This window comes from Dermacentor albipictus, chromosome 2 (assembly GCF_038994185.2).
Source record: "Dermacentor albipictus isolate Rhodes 1998 colony chromosome 2, USDA_Dalb.pri_finalv2, whole genome shotgun sequence".
Taxonomy (NCBI): domain Eukaryota; kingdom Metazoa; phylum Arthropoda; class Arachnida; order Ixodida; family Ixodidae; genus Dermacentor; species Dermacentor albipictus.
In genome coordinates, this window is record NC_091822.1 from 69,822,142 (window position 1) to 69,845,571 (window position 23,430).

Here is a 23,430-nt window from a genome sequence, read left to right on the forward strand (position 1 = left end):
TTGACAGCGATTTGCGTTGTAGGCAGAGGTACGTCGGCAGCTCAGCTTTGTATGTGCTGTGTGTCTTCGGCACTCGCTTTGCGTTGAAGCGATGGCATGAATGTCACTTCGTTCGTTGCTGCTGCCACGTTTCCTCACGCCAGCGTTTTGACAGCGAGTGTCTGCAGTCATCGAGTGTGATGTGTTCATGTTTGCTGTGTGCACTGACACCATGCTTATTAATTTAATTAGCAAGCGAATGTTTACAAGTTGATACGGCCTATAAAAGTACTTTCCTTACTTCGAATGGCTGTCTGCTAATTTGCTATCGCAATCGATGCTTTGCCTTTCGTGCGAAACTGCGTCTTTTCTTTTTTTGCGGAATGCTTTTCTTCCGCGCAGCGTGGTCGACATTTCGGTCAAATGCCAGAAATTATCTTACGGTCTTCGACAACACGAAGGCCTGGTGGGGAGCAACAATGCCTCCTTATGCATGCGCTTTTCCCATCTTTATCTGCGTGTGTAATTTTTAGCGCCGATATCCCCCGTCACCAGTTATGGTTAACACGATGCGGAATGAGGTATAGACACGCCATAAGTGGGGCCACAATGTTCTGTACATTGGAGGTAGGATTGCATGAATTCCCCCCACCCCTCCTTCGAACCTCCACTGGCCCTCGCCCTATTTTCACATTCAAATTTTCCCTTTCTTGCATGTTGCACTTTTGGAGCCCACCTCCTGAAACTTTTTGTTCTGTGGGAACGGGGGTAGGAGGGTGGTTCGTCAGAAAATTCGAGGGAGGGGGCTTCCGGTTACCTCCTCCCCCCCCCCCCTGAATGGCTACGCCCAGTGGCGTAGCAACAGGGGGGGCCGGGGGGCCGTGGGCCCCGGGTGCAAGGGGCCAGTGATGGGGGAGGGGGGTGTCATATACGCCTGAAGTCACCCCTCTTTCCGCCGGCTACACCCGGGGAGGGGGGTGACAGAAGACCTATGGGCCCCGGGTGCCAGACGACCTTGCTACGCCAATGCCTAGCGTGCTTTCTGTCGCCGTCATAAAACTGCTTCGCCCTTCGATCAAGACTTGTAAGTAAAAAAAAACCTCGGTGCCGTTTTACTCTGACGAATAACCACCGCCGCGGATCGACCCAGCATTGCATTATCATTGCATTATCGGCCCACGTATGTACGTATGGGGAGTTTTGTGGTACGGGCACCATATCCTGGGGGATCTAGCTCTTAACAGCTGCGCTTTAAATTTGGTTACGTGTTCTGTTCCTTAATGACGACGACGGCGCCCAAGTAACCACGGATATCCGTGGGACGTCCACCATAAGTCCCAACGTCCATCCATCCGGATATCCAACACGGACGTCCGTGGGACGTACAGGAGAAGTCCATATCCTGTTTGGATGTCTGAAGGACATCCCACCTGGATGTCCATGGGACATCCCATTTTGAACGTCCGCTGGCTGTCCATAAATAGGCATGCCCAGGATATACACTAGTGAGTTATATATAAACTAGCATAAATATATTGCCGGAAATTTTAGTTTGTTCATATTATATTTGTTTATTTTTGTTCTCTATCGGACACAGTTCATTCTTTTTTCAAAGCAAAATAAATATATTTCCAACTTGATATCAATTCTGCCGACTTTAACATCGCAGTATTAAAATACGATTTTTTTTTCTATTGGTGGGTCATACAAACAATTTGTAGTTTGCTTTAAAAAAAATGCTTGTGGATGACTAGCAGAATATATAAGCGCCCATTTGAAGCCACTTATTCGACCTAGAGCCAAGCACTCAAGTTATCCCTCATTATGAAAAGTTCCTGATCATAGAGTTTTGGTCCTGACCTCCGAACATGTAGGTTCAGGTTTATCATTGAAACAGGAAGTAAAACACGTTGTTGGGCTAGTTGGTGCATTGTATTAAGAAAAAAAACAGCAAAAAAAAAAGAGACGGACACAGGAAACATACACAAGACAGGCCTCTTCCAGCCTCTTTCCTGTCTTCTCGTATGTTTCCTGTGTGCGCCTGTTTTTGGCTGGTTTCTTAAAACAGGAAGTTGTCTGCAGTGTTCAATTGTGCATACAATAATATCATTATAGGTAACAAAAACAAATCTCAAAGGCTACGCTTTTGGTGGCTGCGTGCGTTGAAAGCGATTACGAAAGCTATAATGCGTCAGAGCCGCCATGCATTGACAGTAATCTCAAAGGCTATGTTTTTCTGGCGCCGACAGCTTTAGCAGAAACTAAAAACTCGAAAATCAGATACCGAATATTCCCAGAATAAGTAAATATTTCACTGTGTAATAATATAATATTTTAAAAACCTATTTATGTTTGCGTAGATGCACGTGGAAGTGTTACAACCTTGGCAAAGCAGAACGCTGCAGTCATCCAATCCAATCCAAGCTCTAGCCATCGTCGCCACGCCATTTTTCATTCTGCGATCGTTTTAAGGGCAGCGGAGCAGCGTTTGTCACCTTCCGCGCCTGCTGAAGTCTCCTACTCAGCTACCAAGGTATGACAGCTACATCGATTTCTTTTTTAATTCGTTTGGGTATTGAAATGTGTTTTCTTCACAGGTGCCAGGATGCCTAGACTGCGGGAGAAGCCGCACGCGCGAAAAAGAGCGTCGCTGGAAACAAAGACGATATTCGAGGACTTCGGATCTCGCACCGGCAGCCAGCAGTCAACAGCTCGAGAATTCGCAACTCTAGAACTGTGCAGTGGCGCGCATACCCCGCACGCATGCATTAACATGTGCGTTCGGGCTGTTCCTGCAAACATTTGCACGCCTTGTGATGCTGGTCGCTGCACCGAGGCGACATCGGAAGTTCAGGACGGTGGTTGTGACACTACGCGCACTAAGGACAATGTGCCTTGCTTCCCTGATGGATATACTCTACGTGACGCTTCGGATGGTTCACTTCGCTGTGAGAACGGAACAGGATCCCTTAGGAGAGGTGTACGCACAAGTCAATGCGGGTTTTCTGGTAAGCAGGACCCCGGAGTCTACGTTTGCTTTAGCTACCGCGGACTCTTCATCGGCGCCCTTTGATTCTCCTGGCAAACAGCTTCTCCTGGCTAATGCGCTCATGATCAGAGCTGTAGCCGTCAGTAGCGGCAAGATCGCCTGCTGATCTCTACGAAAATAAAAAGCTCCTTTTAAAAAAGTGAAGAATATATTAGTTGTTTTTATCTACAAGTTTGTTTAATATCGTGAGAGTATGGTCACTACGGCCACGGCGGGGACATTGTAAACGAGAGTACGCATTCGATGGCCAAGTGAGTTTTAATAATTGTAAGAACGCACTACGCCACGAGAAAGAGCTATTGTTTAAAGAAAGTGAAGAATATATTGATTGTTCTTCACCAATAGTTCGTTTAGCCACGTCAGAATGTGGAGACATTGGGAACGGGAGTACGCATTTGACAGCAAGTTGACTTACGAGAACGCACTACGTCGCGAATAACATTTAAGCTGCAATACCATTAAGCATGTCCGTGCGGCACCCCGCGAATGACATTAAAGTTTAAGGCATTACCCAGTTAATGTCATTTTTTGTGCCCGTGTCGCAGAGTGCTAGTGAAGTGATGTAGTCAAGATTAATTCCTTCATGTCATTTCTGTTGCTTTCGCTGCTTAATAATGCTAATTGATGTGTTTTTGCTCTTTCTTTTTATTCCATGCTGCAAACTCAAATGTCAAAGCAGGGTGGGCAATAAGTATTTTTGTTCTGCTGTTCTCTACCTTGTTGTTGTGCTATTGAAATTGCAAGTTTTCTTCTTTATCCGTGTATTTATTTGTTCTTTGAACAGTACGCATATATCTGCTTATTGGTCTTTTTATGTATATGTATAAGGTGACAATAAACGTTTAATTGTATTTGGAAGTTGGTGTAAGTTCATTTCTCGTTTATTTAAAACAAGAATGCATTCAAGCATTAGACCAATGTAGTATATATAATGGTCCGGTGCTTGAATGTGTCCCGGCCACTATTGTCGCTTCAAGGCATGTGTATATCTGGAATATCCCCGGGAAGACACACACACACACACACACACACACACACATATATATATATGAATAAATATATATATATGAATATATATATTTATATATACATATATATATATATATATATATATATCCTGAACGTCCCCTGAATGTCCATGCTGGATGTCCGCGTCGGACGTACTACGGATGCCAAAGCGATTACCTTTGGATTTCCCAGGGACGTCCCTCGGACGTACGTCGGACATTCATGGATATCCCACGGACATCCCGAATATCCAGAAAGGACGTCCGTCGGACGTCGCCCGGATATCCGTGGTTACTTGGGCGAACGCGGGATCGGTGGCACGATCGAGCTCGCTCGCGTGGTAGCGCCTTGGGGCGCCAAAGAGCCAGCTGTGGAAGAAGACGACGCTGGAGCCAATCCTGATGAGGATAGTTTTGTGTCTACACATGGACGCGATCCTGGGAGAACTAGCCCTTAACAGCTTCGCTGTAAAATTCGGAGCCCTTCTGCTTTGTGAAGATGGAAGATCAGCGAAGCTGTTTACCGCACGACACATAGGTCACCCAGAATATTGAACTACGGTACGAAGATATTGTCCGAATCTCACATTCGCGTACCACCTCTGTTTTTATCAAATGTGTCCGTCACGCAAGAGAATGAATGAGTCATGCCCCCTTAAGCAGTGGCTCATACCCCCGTAAAAGCGGCCTCCCCATTACGACTATAGAAGTGAAATTCAACGCTGGAATGATGAGCGGCAACGTAGCCAACAGTGGAAGACGACGACGCCCGAGCCATTGCTGATTATGATAGCTTTTTTTTTTTCTTTTTTGCACAACGGAGCCGGCCTATGGAAGAAGACGACGAACGCGCGAGCAGTGGCACTAGCGTGGATGGCGCCCAAAATTGGCGTTAAGAGCCACGTGTCGCAAAAAATCCGATGTTGGTGTCAAACGTCGCTTCGCGAAAAATCATTCCGAACCACGCGCAGGCCCTCCGCATGGCGCAGATTTAATTGAATTCCTCAAAATAAAGTACGTAAGAAAAATCGCAACGTACGACCTAACCCAACCTAGAGACATAGCGTCGGAGTTTAATTTGCATATACTAGAAAACATAAATCTGTTACACGGTAACACCGTTCTTCCGAGCGGCGCGGCCCGTTCGGTTCCTTGCAACATACTTGCAACAACACCATCGCGCTTGCCTGCGCGCGTCCGCAAGAAGGTTGCGGTTGCCGGGAAGTGTCACAAGCAATCAGGCAGCTTTGAAATCTATCGCGTTAGGGTCCTTGAAATTTTTTAACACTACTTTTTGAAAAAAATGTCAGAAACGTTTTTTTTTTTTTTTCAGGGACACCTGTTCGTATACCCTTGTGCCGGCCTGGGTGTCGCGTGTGACAAGGGTAGTTCAACGGCGCGTTATACAGGTCCCCGAGTGAGTGAGTGAGTGAATGAACATTTATTTGGTCCAGCAAAGCGCGATAAAACGCGCACCTGGCTAATCCCATGACGGGACTGACAGATCAAGTCTGCCGGCCCGATCGCGGGCGCGCTGGACGGCCAGGATTTGGTCCTCAAAGACGGGGCTTCGCAGGAGCGCGTCCCACTCTCCCTTGGTGAACTTCCGGCCCAGCGACCCGCACTCCCAGAGCATATAAGGCAACGTAGCTACCTCACCACAGGCCACGCAAGAACAATTCGGATAAATCTCGGGATATATGCTATTGAGGGACGCCGGATTTGGGTACGAGTTCGTTTGCAGAAGTCTTGGTGTGACCGCCTGTGGCCTGCTTAGCTTCGAGTGAGGCGGGGGGAAAACCCTTCTCTCTAAGTAAAAGAATTTAGTGATTTCGTTGTGTGTGAGAGGAGCGTCTCTGTGTCCGGGGAGAGAGTCGCCCGATCCGAAGGCAGCGCGGTCGGTAAAGCCACGCGCAGCCTCGTGGGCAGACTCGTTGAGGTTCAGAGGAACCCCCTCAATCGCCCCGACGTGTGCAGGGAACCAAAGGATCGAGTGCATGGAGGTGTTGCCGTGTTTGGCGCCTTTCAGAATTTGAACTACCTGCCGGGCTACCCGGCCTTTCTGGATTGCCCTGATGGCGGCTTTCGAATTGCTATACACCCTATCTCTCCGACCATCACGGCGAGTGCAATGGCCACTTGCTCGGCCACCTCTGGGTTCGTCGTCCGGACGGAAGCACAGTTGATAACTTTGCCCAGCGTGTCAAAGACGGAAACCGCAAAAGCCTTGCCGTCTCGGTATGCAGCTGCGTCCGCGAAGCTTGCTGCGATTTTGTCCCTGTTTACTTGCTTTGTATATTCAATGCTTTTGCCGTGCGACGACCTGCGTTGTAAACGGGGTGAACGTTGCGGGGCAAACGGGCGACCACGATCTTCTCCCATATTCCTCTGGGGGGATTTGGGTGTCTTCAGCCAAGTTCTTGGTTGGTGCGAGTCCGATCTCCTCGAGGATACGCCTGCCGGCCGGCGTGGTGGACAGCCGAGTTAGCTGGCCCGGCCCGCGGTTCCTGAGTCTCGGCTATCTCCTCCATGATGTTGTGTATGCCGAGCCGAAGGAGGTCCTCTGTATGCGTTCTGACGGGCAGCCCGAGGGCTCTCTTGAATTTTCTAATGAGGGCATTAAGCTTTTCCCGCTCGGCTCTGAGCCAGTTGTGCATGGCCACCGTGTAGGTGAAGTGACACAGCACAAAGGCGTTGATGAGCCGAAGCAGGTTGTCCTCCTTGAGGCCACGATGTCTGTTCGTGACCCTTCGGACAAGGCGAAAAGCATTGTCGGTTTTCGCAATTATCTTGCGTAACGCAGTGCCGTTGCCGCCGCGTGATTCTATAAACATACCCAGGACTCTGATGGTGTCGACCCGGGGTATCGGGTCACCGCTCCGAGTGAACAGGTGAATGTCACTTTCCGAGACCGGTTTCCAGCGCTTGGGTCTGCGGCCTTTTTCTTTTCTATAAAGGAGAAGCTCAGATTTGGTCGGGGAGCATCTGAGTCCGGTGGGCAGCAGGTACTGCTCCGTGACGTCTACCGCCTCTTGCATGGCGCTTTCCACTTGCCCTTCGCTACCGCCGGTGCACCAGATAGTGATGTCGTCTGCGTAGATGGTGTGTTTGATACCTTCAACTTGGGCCAGATTCCTCGAGAGGCCGATCATGCAGATGTTGAAGAGAGCAGGAGAAATGACCGAGCCTTGCGGCGTGCCCCGTGGGCCCAGGAGCACCTCGTCGGAGACAAAGTCGCCGATCCGCAGCTTCGCTTTCCTCCCCGTCAGGAACGAACGGACGTAGTTATATAGTCTGGGACCCAGCTCGAGGTCTGCCACGGAGGCTAGAATGTATTCGTGGATAACGTTGTCAAACGCTTTCTCGAGGTCGAGTCCGAGCAGGGCCCTGGTGTCTCTGGTACTGCCGTCGATGATTTGATGTTTGATCATCTTCATGGCGTCCTGCGACGAGAGGCCGGCACGAAAGCCAATCATGTTGTGAGTATAGATGTTGTTCTCTTCCAGATATCTGTTTAGTCTGTTCAGGACGACGTGCTCCGCCACTTTCCCAACGCAGGAGGTTAGAGAGTCAGTCGGAGGTTGTCCACGTTCGGAGCCTTGCCCGGTTTGGGGATCAGGACGACGTTGGCGGTCTTCCATTTCTCTGGAACGCCGCCATTTTTCCACGTCTCGTTGATCTTCTCGGTGAGGTATGCGATCGAACCGTCGTCAAGGTTCCGCAGCATCTTGTTGGTGATTCTGTCGGCACCTGGCGCACACTTCCCCTTGAGCGCGAAAATGGCTTGCCTAATTTCCCCCACGGTGAAGTCTTCGTCCAATTCCGGACGGGCTGGGCCGAGGTAGTCGGGAAACCGGTCTTCCTCGTCTCCATGCTTTATGGAAAGGTATTTCTCCATGAGCTTGGCAACCATCCCCGGAACAGGATGTGGTAGCTTCGGGAATGGCTCTGGCGAGCGTGTGCCTCTGACTCGATCTGGTGCTGCTCTCGTCGAAGAGATGTTTAAGCATGCCCTAGGACTTGCCGTTCCGCATTTGCCCGTCGATCGAGTCACAGACCTCGTCCCATTGCTGCTTGCCGAGGTTCCGACAGTGATCTTCGATGGCCTTGTTAAGCTCGGAGATCTTTTTCCTCAATCTTCAGTTAAACCTTTGTCCCATCCATCTTAGAAGCAGCGCCTGCTTGGCCTCGATCAGATGGGCCAGCCTACTGTCCATCTTTTCTACCTCCAGGTCGCTGTCGATCTTCTTAGTGGATGACTCGGCGTCACTTTTGATTCGCTCGCACCAATCTTCCAGGTCTTTGGGGACGGGTGCGCTGTCGTTGCCGCGGAGCTTGCGAAAAAGGTCCCAGTCCGTCACAGTGAATTCTCTGGATTTACTTCGGGTGACTTCGAAGCGGGTCTAGAGCACATAATGGTCGCTACCAATATTTATTGCGGTGTTACTCCACTCGGCTCCTTCGACGTTCTTCACGAACGCCAGATCGGGGGTGGTGTCCCGGCTCACTGGGTTACCGATACGGGTGGGGAACGCCTTGTCCGTGATGAGCGTGAGGTCCATTTCGTTGGCGTTCTGCCATAGACCCTGGCCCTTGCTCGTGTCGTAGACGTACCCCCACACGCCGTACGGTGCGTTGAAATCTCTGACGACGACCAAGGGATGGGTGCCGGCCAGGTCGACGGACTTCTTAAGTATCGTTTTGAACTGCTATGGCCAGTCCCTAGGATTGTTGTAGATGTTGAGTATAAACACGCTGTTTCTCCGCTGGTTGCGTTGTCTCGTGTTGAGCAGAACCTCCGTCATGACGTATTCGACCTTGCAACTCGCCAGCTTCAAGTCGTGAGACAAGTGTGTAAGTCTCCTGTCAACTAACGTGCACACTCCCCGACCTTCGGCCTGCACGTAGACTGCACGATAACCAGAGAGGAATGCGGCAGAGACGAGGGTTTCCTGTAATGCTATTACTTGTGGTTCGTTAGGTAGCGATCTTAAATATTGCTGCAAAGGAGCCCTCTTATTGGAGTACCCCCTGCAGTTTCACTGCCAAATTTTGAACTCCTCTTTGGAACTATCCATGATTAGATAAATTGTCCGGGGTATACCCGCTGTAAGCACAGGTGCACGCAAGAAGTTCCCCCCACTAGATCTGACGTGCCGATGTGCTTTGAGTCCCCGAGGATTTGAGTCCCCGACACGTTCGGAACAGCGACCTGCATGGGAGTTCCGGACGTATTATTCGGGATTACCAGACGCTCGAGGGCGTCCATGCGATCGGCCAGCGCGCCTAGGCCTCTCCTCGGGTCTCCTAGGGCGACTTGCACCTGTGCTAAGCCTTGTTGTAACTGCTGCACGCTCTTAGTGAGCGTGGCCAGCATGCCTTTGATCTCATAAGTTTGCGAATCTGAATCGCCCTTACTGGAAACTGCCCTACGCTTGGCGGCGCCGGCCGAGTCGCAGGCCGGAACTGGTGCTTCTGTGGCGGTCGGCGCCGACGCGTTGCATGTAGCACTCTGACTGATTACCAATTTCTTAATCTCTATCATTTCGCTAGCCATCTTTCTGATCATTTCTTTTAAGTCCGCGTTTTCCTTCATAAGGCGCGCTACCTCGGCGTCCCTGGATTGCTCTGGAAGCGAGTCGCGTGGGCCCCGGGAGGATCTCGCGTGGGCGAGATGCTCCCAGGGCCCACGCGACCCGCTTCCAGATAGCGTCGACTTTCTCTTCCTCTGCTGGCCGGCACTGGACCCATACCGGGCCCTTGAGACAGAGCGGCTCCTGGAGCGGCTTCCGGATCTGCCCCTGGACCTGGAACGGCGTCCGGAAGGCGGAGAGGGGCTCCTGGATCTAGAGCTCCCGCGAGCCGCGGAGCGACCGGCGGCGGCCGGGATCGAGTTGTCGCTCGCCCATGGCGAGGGCCGGAGACTTGCTTCTATTGGCTCGAGATCGGTCCCCGCGCCTGCGTCTGACGAGGTACGGCGTCTGGTACCTCTGCTTGCACTCCTTGGCAGCGGTGAAGTGTCGGCCTCCGCACAGCCTGCATTTGGGGTCGCACTTGTGTTGTTCGTCCGGGTTGGCGATGCCGCATCCCCTGCGCATAGTTTCGTCCGGCGAGGGGCAGACGTCCGCTCGATGACCGAGGCGGCCACAGGCGTAACACACCTCCACTTGCTTCCTATATAATGCACACCTGACAAGTGTGCCACCGTACGGCACGTAGTTTGGCACCTTGTAGCCGTCGAAGACCACAACCACGGTGCCCGTGCTCTTGATTCGTTTGGCTCCCAAGGCCAGCGGGTTCTTTGAGTTGACAATCTTGCGATCGAGCTCCTCCGGGCTTTCACTCGGTGCGATGCCGCGGATGACGCCTTTGCACGTAGAGTTGGGCGCTGCCTCGTACGCGTTCACCTCGTGCTGCTGGCCGCCAACAGCGATGCACTCGACCCTGACGTAGAGGGTCGCATTCTCTCTGCTGGGGGTGCTGATGACCATGATGGACGGACGGAAAAAACTTTAATGGAAAAAGGACCTGCGAGGTTGCCAGCCCGGGCTCAGGCCACCCGGGCATTGTGTGCGGTGAGGCATAGCCTTTCCACCGCTGCCCGGGCCCGCTGGATAGCCCATAATTGGTCGTGTAGTTCTGAGCTAGTCAGAGCGCTAGCCATCGCTCCTCGAGAAGGTCCGGTTCTATCTTGTCCTCTACGTATACTGAACCGATCTGTGTGCACTTCCACAAGATGTGTGCCATGTCTGCATGTTCGTGTTTGCAGAGCTTGCAGCTTGCGTCTGTATATTGTGTTGAATTTATTGTGTTTAAGTGTACTGGGTTTCGGAACGTTCTGGTTTGCAATCTTCTCCAATCTGTTTCTTGAGACCTGTCGAGTTGTTTGTGGGGTTGTGGGTATGCTTCTCTTTGTTTCGTGTAGTGTGTCAGTATGTCGTGGTACGTCACCAGTCTGTCCCTGTCGTCTTTTATCGCTTCTTCGTCGTCCTCGCCTCCTCCGTCTTCTCCATCGCCTCCGCCGCAGTCCTTTCCTCTTCCCCAAGGGTTGCGGGGTGTTGGGCCGTCACTGTCCGTGCCGCGGTGGGTTAGTGTTAGTGTTAGTGTTAGTGTTAGGGTTAGTGTTAGTGTTAGGTTAGTGTTAGACCATGATATTTTGTTGGAAATTCGGGCACATCGCGTCCGAGTCCCGCTTCGCCTGGTCGAAGCCGACTGCGTTCCATATGGCCTCGGCCACAACCAGTGGCGTAGCCAGAAATTTCGTTCGTGGGGGGCTCACTTTGCAGCTCGGCCTCCTCCTATATATATATATATACATATCAGTGGCGTAGCCAGAAATTTTGTTCGGGGGGGGCTACGCCACTGTCCCAATATATATATATATATATATATATATATATATATATATATATATATATATATATATATATATATATATATATATATATATATATATATATATATATATATATATATATATATATATAACTTGAGTGGTGCTACAAGGTAAACAGAACAAGTATTTAATTTCGACAGTTTCGATCGGTGGACCGATCTTCGTCAGGGTTTTTTGTAAACCCTGACGAAGATCGGTCCACCGATCGAAACTGTCGAAATTAAATACTTGTTCTGTTTACCTTGTAGCACCACTCAAGTTCTTTACGTTTGAAAGGTAGCCTGAAGAAACCCTCTTTGCCTATATATATATATATATATATATATATATATATATATATATATATATATATATATATATATATATATATGTAGCTGCACGTTGCAGCTCAGCCTCCTCCTTAAGAGGAAGCTTTAGCTCGGGTGCTCCTATTTAAGTACATGTAGAAGGGGAATTCGTTTTTCCCTGCAACCACTTCACCAAATTTGAGGAGGTTTATTGCATTTAAACGAAAAAGTTTCATTCTAGTGACTTCTGGCTTCGAATTTTTCATTTAGGTGGTCAATTATTTAGTAAAAATTGGCCAAAACAGAAAATTTTCAGAAAACGAAACTATCAAGTTTAAAACTCCATGACTCAACAATGAAAAATGATATCACAATTCTGTGAATTGCATCTAATAGTACATCTACAGCGGACAAAATAGATATGTTACACATGAATCGCAAAAAAATTTAGTATTGTGGGAATACGGCTTTTGCAGAACCCTTGTACACAACGTAACCAATTCACGTAAGATACAAATTGACACAGCAAACTTCTCCGCTTTGACTGTTATAATAAATACCGTTTACAGAACCATAATATCTGTTCTTCATGCATAGCTATTAGTTTGTAAACGTCGTGCTTCTATTTTTTCAAACTTTCGAATTTTCCAAAATATTTTAAACAAAATTAAGACCCTAAATCGAAGTTCTTTTTCCAACAGACACTAAGATTTAACTTTCTCTCTCAAATGTAACCAATTTCAATAAAAGCGATTAGCAGGATTATCTCACAAAAGTGTTTCTGCGTTTTACAAGTATTTGAATAGGCCGCGTCAGATTGGGCCCGAGCTAAAGCTTCCTCTTAAAAAATTTATCGAGGGATCAAATACATGAATAATAACTGCATTGTCATTGCCAAAGATGCTGCAAACGAATTCTTGAAAGCTACGCACTGTAAATACAAGTAAAATATGTATTTTTTCATACAATATTACACTCGTATGTGCCAAAAATTGTGCCCAACATAACGGACGTCAATGCTTCCATGTTTTTTGTCTATTTATTAAGTAAAGAAAATATCACACGAACTTTAGAACTATATCAGTTCGAAACCAGGAAAGCAGTGCATGCCGCTGATATGAAAAATTAAAAGGCAATGAACTGAACAAGTTGAGGACAAATATGTTAATGAAACTTTGTCATTCAAGAACCGTGCTTGCATTCTTGTATATATGCAATGGCCAGTGAAAAATCTCAATGACGCTGTCGTTTGTTCCAATGTATTACACAGGAGTAGCTGTCCCTTGTCGTGTATCGTGAGTAATTGCACCGAAGTTATGGTCGCGACTGAGAGCACGTATAAAAAGCAATAATTCTGCAAGATATATGAGGGCAAGTCAAATGAATGAGCGAACAACGGGGTACCTTATTTAAAAGTAGTCTTCATGAGAATTTAGACATTTGTCCTTTTGACTAACGAGTTGCGTGATTCCCGTCTTATAAAACTCCTTGAGTTGCTGCTTCAAAAAGTCTATCTGGTTCCCTTGAGCTGTTTTTTCGGTTGCCCCAAAATGTAAAAGTCGCAAGGTGACAGGTCTGAGCTGTATGGCGGATGTTGCAGCGTTTCCCACTTGAACTTTGCCAGTTTTGTATTAACCACATAAGCGACGTGGGGACATGCATTGTCGTGGAACAAGATGACCCCATTCGTCAATTTTCCACGTAGTTCGTTCTTGATTGCGACACGCTGCCGTTCTGGCGTTTCACAATATCGGAAACAATTGATAGCCTCTCATGATTTAATGAATTCTATCAGTAATGGACCCTGTCGATCGAAAAAAAAAAGTCAACAACACCTTTCCAGCGGAAATGATGGCCTTTACGTTCTTTGGGCGTGGTAAATTCGAATGTTTCCACTGCAAGCTTTGCCGTCGTGTTTCAGGCTCGTAGTAGTGGCACTAATGTTCGTCCCCGATCACAGTTGCAAACAATTAGTCGTCATGCTCATTGTGATACCCGATCAGATGAGTCAAGGCAGCGCGAAACTTCTGCGTCTGCTCGCGATGGATAAAAATCTTGGGGATCCATTGCGCACCAAAGAGCCGATAACCGAGAAGCTCATGAATTATGGCGTGAACCGAACCGTGACTGATGTTCAGATGGTCTGCCAGTTCATCGATGCTTATCCTCCGTTCTTGTTTCAGCAGCTCATGAACCTTTAAAATTGTGTGGGGGGTGATTGCACGATGGTTTTGGCCCGGTCTTGGAATGTCTTTGCAACGTCCTTTGAAACGTTTGCTCCAACGCTTCACAGTGGTCAATGAAATGCAGTGTTCAACGTACACGGCAGTCATATGGTGATTAATTTCTGTTTTGGAAACACCTTCAGCTGTCGAAAACCGAGCTGTTCAACTTTTGAAGTGTCCATTATGTGACGCAACCATATTCAACCCAGTGTATGAGAGCATTAAAGAACATTTATCTTCACACCTGCGTGTCACTTTTGTAAATGAGACATGCCGTTCTCCTACGCGCATGCCTCGCAGATAATGAACCGAACCATTATGGTGCGGTTAGGGTAGGCTCACTTCCATTTGACTCGCCCTCCTACATTATAAATGCAAAGATACAATGGGATATGCAAATGCGAAAATACGTCTTGATAAAGGACAAAAAAGTGTTACTGGAAACAAAGTTCACTGCATGTATACACAAAACCTCGGAACAAGATATTTAAGTATACGTATAAGTCTCCAATGAGTCTATGTATGAAAGAAGTAACTGTATATAATGCGTCAAACAAGGCAAATAAACATGTTGCACAATCATAGATTCACAGAATCCTAGATTCCGCCCCCATTCCATCCACTCCCCCCGATGTATTGCGGGCGACGGAAGGCGGCGCGCTTGCTCCCCGCTTTTCTCCTTTGCACAGACAAGACTGAGCCACCATCATCGGCTCACCTATTCAACCTCCCCTCCTACGCTTTCACTCGCACATACAGCATGCAGCGCGAGGTCACGATGTTGTCGACCTTGGACTTTATACGAAACATGAGGGCGATGGCAGGAATGCGCCTGGAGTGTCCATATAATTGCTTTCGCAATAATATAGTAAACGTATCCGGCAACTGAAGCGTCCCGTCGCCCATTACTTTCCGCAAAAGAAGTATCAAAATCGAGCGTTCACGATGCGACAATTCGCTGCGCCGCAACAATGTATTTTTTCCTGTGAGGCGGAGGCACCGAAATGAAAATAAAAAACGCATAGGGAAGTATGTTGGCCAGAATCTAATGCCTACTGGGGCTACGGAAGGAATACCGAAGAAAACATGAGACGCTTGGTCCACTGAGAACCATACGCATACTGCTGAGTATCCTACAGCGGCGAAACAAGACTTTCCGGAAATTAAGGTTCCGCTCAAGGAATGCGGTGCAATCCTTGGAGTCCCCACAGTGATGGCGACGAGCAACCATTGTTTTTTTTTTCTTATCTGCTAGCCAGAAAGCGTCCAAAACTCTGTCCGGTGAAAATCCACTCGGCCAGAGCAAACCGAACGCGCACCGAAGTGCACCGCACGGTGGTCAGGGCCATGCGAGAAAAACGTATGCGCTCTGGCTGGCTCTGGCAGCCCGCGGGTAGGGTAGCGAGAACAAAAGAGAATTGAAGAGGCTCAATGTGTCCTCGCAAATAAAAGTCAAAGTAGAAAAAATAAATAAGAACGTAGTTACTTTGGCTGGCTTTAGTGTCTTGACATGGATGTTCTGGCGTAGGTTAAAAAAAATATTTTGATATTTTTTTATGTGACATGACGGCACAAATGAACCACCCCAACGCTTCGTCTCATTGGAGCTCGCTGCCTGCTTTGTCAACTTGCCTGCTAGTGTGTTGATTTGGCTTGTCTCGTTGTATGTTCCGATGTAAGACTTTAGAAAAATCAATAGACTTTTGGCGTCAAATGTTTATAACAACATTAAACCCACAAAGTTCCGCAATTGAAAATCTAAAGCACAACTTTGGAAATGTCAATGCACCTTTCACATCAAGAGCTTATGAGATTTATACCCATAAAGTTTCGCAATTGATATCCATGCGCTCCATAGATTCCGTGGCTTCAGTGAGACGCCGCGGCGAGCCCACTCACCATCAAAGCGCCCTTGAAACTTTGTGCTCGGATGGGACTGCTTGGCGTTATGTGACTCCCGGTGTATGGGCGTTGCCACGAAATCCAGCCCGAGTTTGCAATCTTCGTGGTTAAATGTCTTTTCGAGCGTCAAAAAGACATTCTAGACAAAATCCAGAGTGATTTCCGGCGCCGGGGTCGCTTTGGTCGGCGGTGCATGGACAGCACGAAAAAATTTCGGGGGGGGCTGAAGCCCCATAAGCCCCCCCCCCCCCCCCCTGGCTACGTCCCTGATATATATACATATATATATATATATCTGTCATTCAACAACCTTGTTTACATTTTCGTACATATGCAACGACCAGGGGAAAATCTCAATGACGCTGTCCTTTGTTAGAATGTATTGCGCAGGAGCAGCTGTCACCGCTCGTGTATTGCGAGCAATTGCTCCGAAATGGTAGTCGCAACAGAGAGCACATGTAAAAAAGCAGGAGTTCTGCAAAATATACGAGGGCGAGTCAAATGAAAGTGAGCCAGTGCGAATATATGATAAACGGGGTACTTTATTTAAAAGTAGTCACCATCAGTATTTAGACACTTGTCCTACTAACGAGTCGCGTAATTCCCGTCTCATAAAACTCCTTGGGTTGCTGCCTCAACATCTGTAAATGACTACACGTCATCTTCCGACACGAATCTGGTTCCCTTGAGCAGTTTTTTCAAATTTTACGAAATGTGTAAGACGCAAGGCAACAGGTCTGGACTGCATGAGGAATGTTGCAACGTTTCCCACTTGAACTTCGCCACTTTCGTATTAACCACATCAGCGACGTAGGAACGGGCAATGTTGTGAAGCAAGATGTTTCCAATGCTCAATTTTCCACGTCATTTGTTCTTGATTGCGAAGCGCAGCCGATCCGACCTTTCACAATATCTGAAACGATTTAGAGTCTCTCCAGGTTTAGGAAATTCGATCAATAATGGCCCCTAACGATCTAAAAAGAAGTCAGCACTTTTCCGTCAGTAATGACGGCCTTTGTTTTCCTTGGGAGTGGTGAATTCAAATGCTTCCACTGTAAGCTTTGCCGTAGTGTTTCAGGCTAGTATATAGTAGCGGCACCATGAGTCATCCCCGGTCACATTTGCAGACAAAATGTTGTCACCCTCATCTGGGGTTCTTTGACGTGCACTTAAATCTAAGTACACGGGTGTTTTCGCATTTCGCCTCCATCAAAATGCAGCCGCCGTGACCGGGATACGATCCCGCGACCTCGTGCTCAGCAGCCCAACACCATAGCCACTGAGCAACCACGGCCTTTTCAATTGTGTTGGGGATGATTGCACGGTGGCTTTGGCCCGGCCATGGATCGTCTTTGTAACTTTCATGTCCTTCTTTGAACAGTTTGCTACAATGCTTCACAGTGGCCAATGAAACGCAATGTTCAACGCATACGGCAGCCATATGGCGAAAAATTTCTTTTTGGGAAACATCTTCATTTGTCAAAAACCTCACGACACCAAGCTGTTCAACTTTTGGAGTGTCCATTATGTCACGTAACCCTGTTCAACCCAGTGTATGAGAACATTAAAGAACATTTAACCTCACCTCTGCATGCCACTTGTAAATGAGATGCGTATGTGCTACGCGCATGCCTCTAAAATAATGAACCGAACCATTATTGCGCGGGGCGGCTTGTCTCACTTTCATATGACTCGCCTTCGTACATTAGAAATGCGAAGATACAATGGAATATACAAACGTGAAGATACAGCGTGATACAGGGCAAAAATTGGCAAGGGAAACAAAGTTCACTGCGCATATACAGAAAACCTCGCAACAAGATGTTTAAATATACGTCTAAGTCTCCAATAAATCTACGTACCTAAGAAAAAGTCACTAAATATAATGCGTCAAACAAGGCAAATAGGTTGCGCAACCACAGATCACAGCACCCCCCCCCCCCCCCCACTCCCAAAATGTATCGCGTGCGGCAGAAGGCGGCGCGCTTCCTCCGCGCTTTTCTCCCATGCGCACACAAGCGAACGCGTTGCAATCCATCGAGTCCTCGCAGTGCTGGCGGCGAACGACTACGCACTGTTTCTTTTTCTCGACTGCTAGCCAGAAAGCGTCCAAAACTGTGCCAGTTGAAATTGCAGTCGGCCAGAGAAAAACGAACGCGCATCCATGTGTGCCGCGCGGTTGTCGATGCAGCACGAGAAAAACGCATGCGCTCTGGCTGGATCGGCAGCCCGCGGGTTGCGAGAACAAACAAAAAAAAAGATGAGAAAGAGGCCTAATGTATCCTCGCGAATAAAAGTCTAGGTAGAAAAATAAATAAGAACTTAGTTACAATGGTGGCTTTAGTGTCTTGACATGGACGCTTTGGCGCAGGTGAAAAAAAATTCATATTCTTTTCTGTGACCTGATGGCACAAATGAACCACCACAACGCTTTGTCTCATCGGACGCCGCTGCGTGCTTTGTCAACTTGTATCACGATGTACGACTTTAGAAAGGTCGATGCACCTTTGGCGTCAAATGTTTACAACAGCATTAAACCCACAAAGTTCCGGAATCGAACATCTAAAGCACGACTTTGAAAATGTCAATGCACCTTTCGCATCAAAATGTTATGAGAACTTTATACCCACAAAGTTTCAGAATTGAAATCCAAGCACTCCGTAGATTCCGCGGCCTCCACGATATGCCGAGACGAGCCCGCTCGCCATCAAAACGCCCTTGAAATTTTGTGCTCGGTGGGTCTCCTTGCGTTACGATATGTGACTCCCGATGCATGGGCGTTTCCGCGAAATCCAGCCCGATTTCGCAATGTTCGCGCTAAAATGTCTTTTCGAGCGTGAATTTAGGACATTCTAGACAAAATCGAGCTTGATTTCCGGCGCCGAGAGTTGTTTTTGTCGGCGGCGCATGACAGCACGAAAAAATTTCGGGGGGGGCTCAAGCCCCATAAGCCCCCCCCCCCCCCCCCCCTGGCTACGCCCCTGGCCACAACTGTCGGCCCCACCTCGCTGATGTTCAGACCTCCCTTCGGCCTGACGATGATCTGCGCGTCTTCTTTGGGCAACGGAGGCATCCTTTCACCCCGAATAATTTTGGCTTTAGCGCTGCTGCGGTCTCGGCGACCCTTTGCGGTCGCGTTGTCATTTGGCTTAGCGCCGGTAGAAACGGCACCAACTCGCTCGACGGGCGCCGATTTGGCTCCGGAGCGCCTGGCAGCAACTGTTTGCCATCCGGGATCCTTGGAAAATTCCTCGGGAGTCAGAAGCTCCCCTTCCACTTCACATTCCATCACTGCAGACACTGACGAGAAAAGCTGGCGCCGCAGCAGCACTTCGCCGCGCTAACACAAGCGCGGCTAGGGTTAGCGTCGCAGCAGCGTGGTCTGGACGGAAAAGGCCGATAAAATCGCAACAAGGCCACCCACCTTCAAGAGTCGGGTGTCTACGGGATCGCCACAACTTAAAGAGTCCGTTGGCACTAAAATAGTCGAACTGGGCTCAAATTAAATCACCGAAATCATTTTCTGAAGCGGGAGCCGGTCTTCGCCGCTTACACCCACAGGGGTATGTGCCATTGAGCTTGGACCCTTTCTGCACTATCACCGGGATCGGCCCACACGAGGTGACATTCGTGCTGTCTACCGCGTCCACGCGAAGCGAGCGCCGAGGACACAGCACGCACAAAATTAAGGTACGAGCCGCCGACGTTCCTGGCGCAGCCGGATAAAACACCCCCCATCCCTATCAGAGCGCCTGGCAACGTTGGGTGCCTCGCGCGCGAGAGAAGACGGCGCGCTTCCTCTCCGCTCTCCTCCCTTTCGCGTGGACGAGATTGAGCCGCGATCGTCGGCTCCCCTCGCACGCTTTCATATGCAATCACACTAGTTCTTTGTTCTATGATCGCACTTTATTCAGGACGCGCGGCGATGGTGTTATCGCCCTTGGACTTTACGGAACCTCACGGCGACGGCAAAAATGTCCTTTGAGCGTCCATATAATTGCTATTGCAATAATAAAATGCAATGCCCATGTAATGACTTCTATTTGCGAATGTGCAATGAAGCTGTCCACATGTGCTTCCTAGAATACATGTTTCACTTTCGTCTTGGTGACCAATTCTCGCTTCAGCCAGATTTTTTATCTGTATTTTTATCGGCCTTCGGATTAAGCCCTCCAATCTATATACTAATCCAGCAATGTTACGTATTAAACGAAAGGTCAAAATAACGCGGTTTAATTGACCCAGTACGCTAAATCCAAGCAGTTCTCTTTGGTTGTTAGACAAATATTCCGAACTAAACAATGTATACAACACAACACGATTTAATATATATTACCCACGAGATGAAACCTATGGTCGGTTCACAGAAATATTGTGCAGAAACCAACACAATTGTTTTTCTGACCACAAAATGGTGCTATAGCTCAACCTTGGCAAGCAAATTGAAAGGACTTTCATTTCAAGCGCAGGTCTTTTAAACTATCATTATATAGCGGAATTAGTAACACGAAAGCGCAATTTCGCTTACCCTACATGCATTCACCTTTAAAAAATTACCGACGATTACGTTACTTCCTAATGCGAAATTTGAGCGCAGCAAATAAGCTGTTTCACCTTTTCGATAGATTGAGGCAAAGAAATCGAGCAACACATGTATGCGCTATCACAGATTTTTTTTTTTTCACACGTATTCCTTTAACAAAGACTCCACTAACAGTTCTTGACAGTCATGAAGGAAGCTTTGTGGTCGGAGGACTTCCATCGGTCGTCTCGCTCATGGCTCAGAAAGAACTGGCAGATAATTTCGCAGTGGCGAACGGCAGCGGCAATTTCGGCTCGGGCGGTGCACATATACAGATCCGCCGCCACCGATCTGGCTCTCTGATTGCCACCGCACAGGGCGAACGGCAGCGGCAATTTCGGCTCGGGCGGTGCACATATACAGATCCGCCGCCACCGATCTGGCTCTCTGATTGCCACCGCACAGGGGTTGCATTGGAGGAGGAGCGAAGAAAGGAATTAAGTTCGAGCCGGCGCTTTGACAACCGGAGACTCGCAGGAAGAGGGGGGAGGGGGGCGGCGTGTACACCCAGCGGCAAACGATGGGGGCAGAAGCGCGCGCAGCAAGCGGACAACACGATAAAGGGAGGAGGGAAGAGATAGCAGCGACTGACTGATGCCGCTGACGCCGATAGTGAGTCAACCCCAGCTGCGGAGTTGGTTTCAGGGACAACGCCGCCGATGCCGACACAAACAATATGATACCCTCGCTTCCGCAGCGCTAATTAAGAACCAGGTCTAGCCGTGGGAAGGTGGTCACGTATTCGTCGACGTGCCGGGGCCTACGTGAAATAACCGGCGCGTCGGCAACTGAAGAGCACCCTATCCGCCACACAAGAACAGGGGGGGGGGGGGACCCTTTCCTCCTCTTTCTGCATGGCGGCGACGGTGTTCTATGCAGTCACGTTATCTTGACTCTCTAGCGGCGTCAGCGGCATCCAGCGGTATCAGTCGGTCGCTGCTAGCGCTGGGGGGATGAAAGGGGGGCGGAGCTGGTTACGAGGCCGACGACAACGCCGACGACGACGCGAAACCCAGGAACGGACGCCAAAGAGCTGCGCTCTAAAAAAGTTTGCACCCTTTGGAGCTTGCATCCTGATCACCAGGATCGACCCACACGAAGTGACATTCGTGCTGTCTACCGCTTCAACGCGAAGCGAGCGCCGGTTTCAAGCGAGGTCTTTTAAACTATCATTATAGCGGAATCAGTAACATCGAAGCGCATTTTTATTTACGCTACATACGCCTTTCAAGAAAGCTTGCACCCTTTGGGGTTAGAATACACGTTTCACTTACGCGTCTTGGTGACCACTGCAGGTACGGGCAGGTACACACGTTTCACTCATGCTCAACAAAGCACGCTTCCTTTGGGGATTATCTTGTGTCACAATGATAATCGTCATCTCCCTTGCTTACGTTTACTTTCTTGAAAACTCTTCACTCGTTTATTTCCTGCCGATAATGCTATGTTGGATATGTCACGCTGATAACGCGCATGCCGTTCGTGACCTGAAGTATTCCGCGCTCGACGCATTAAAGAAAGCAAATTCGGACCATACATATGACGATTATCGTTGTGAGACAAGATAATCCCCAAAGGGTACACACTTTTTTTAAGAGTGTTGAGCATGAGTGAAACACGTGTACCTGCCCGTGGTATCCCATGTCGACCGTGCACATGCGCCACAAATAGCGCTTAGATTCAGCCGAAGCATTCTGCTCTCCTGGCAACAGTGACTGTTGCCGCCGTCGTCGCCATATTGCGACGAAGCTGGGACGTTCCATTCGGTGCTTAGCTCAAATTTCGTCCAAATTGGACGATTGGGGGATTCCGACGTCCCCCAGATCCTGGTGATTTCGCTTTCGCTCGCCGCCCAGCCTCTACTCTAAATTAGTACTGGTCTCTTCAAAGAGGACAGTTTTATTTCCCGGTGTTTCAATATGCAGCTCTTCTGAATTGTTTCGGCCATGAAGACCCAGGTAGTTATCGCAACTCCTTTCGGAGTCGCCACCGCTTTTGCCAGCGCGTCTGCCAGTGTCGACGACGGTGTTTGCGTCGTCCCCGTCAATGCTAGAGTCTCCAGCGATGGACAAGAAAAATTCTGCCCGCTCGTCGTCGTCCGCTCCCAAGGGGAACACCACTGACGCCAAGAGCAAGCAAGGTGGGCTCGCTCGATACGCAATGGGCTGCGCGTAATAAACCTTATCACGCAACCGCTCACTACGCAGTTCGTTTTAGTCCTAAACCGCCCGTTCGGTTTTGATCGACGTGTATGTGCAGGCGTAGCGGCGATGAGCGACTGTCTGGTCTTCTTTTGCGATGTTGACCTACCGCGAAGCCGTGGCGTGTTTAGGGATATCATCGCTTGCGAAATCCACTCGTAGGCCTAAGCCGCTCTCGTTTTCCCGGTGAATTAAGTTTCGGTTCTGTGCGGCGTTAGCATCGGCTGCCGAGGGCAGTGAATGCATCTCGCGTGCACAACACTAACCACTGAAAGCGACAATGAAGAACAGCTCATGGCGAGTCATGCTTTTTGCGTTGTAGACGGAACAGCAAATTCGGGTTTGGCAGCACAGCCGCTTGTCAGAGCAGTCAATGCTTCTCTGTCGTAGTATACAATGTCTAGGCGGCTTCGTCGAGCGTCGTGACCACTCTCCCCACCCTCTTGTTCCTTTTATTCACCTACAGTGCGAAAGGCACTCGGCTGCAGATGATTGCTCACGTGTAAGAAAGCTTGCTGTGTCATTACTGCTGTGGGCAATAGGATGCGCACCGTAACGCTCGGGAGTAAATACGTTCATGCGCATTACTGTTGCCAAACGCACGTCTGTTGCTTCTATGCGTGCCGTAGCCTGTGCATATCGTGGACTTTGACACAGCCCAACTAGCCCATGACGCGCTACTGTGCCAGTCAGAGCTAATGTTTCGCCAAATCGGGCATTCGTGGGTACGTCAGCTCTTACTACTGCCTCAGCTCGAACAGTGGCCACCCGGGTGCTTTTTTATACGCCAATCGCGCGGGGC

General features: G+C 48.9%; 1 protein-coding gene and 1 long non-coding RNA gene across 2 annotated transcripts in view; both read left to right on the forward strand.

The window, feature by feature from the left end:
- Positions 1-2,408: 2,408 nt before the first annotated feature.
- Positions 2,409-3,886, forward strand: LOC135908221 (uncharacterized). The gene is made up of 2 exons (XR_010566251.2): positions 2,409-2,512; positions 2,577-3,886. It is a non-coding gene; the product is annotated as an uncharacterized lncRNA (long non-coding RNA).
- Positions 3,887-22,072: 18,186 nt separating this feature from the next.
- Positions 22,073-23,430, forward strand: part of LOC135908188 (E3 ubiquitin-protein ligase RNF10) — a 60,726-nt gene continuing 59,368 nt past the window's right edge. Inside the window, exon 1 of the mRNA XM_065439938.1 lies at positions 22,073-22,567. Within this exon, the coding sequence (XP_065296010.1) occupies positions 22,474-22,567 (94 nt within the window). The 5' untranslated portion in view covers positions 22,073-22,473. The remainder of the gene's footprint in view (positions 22,568-23,430) is intronic.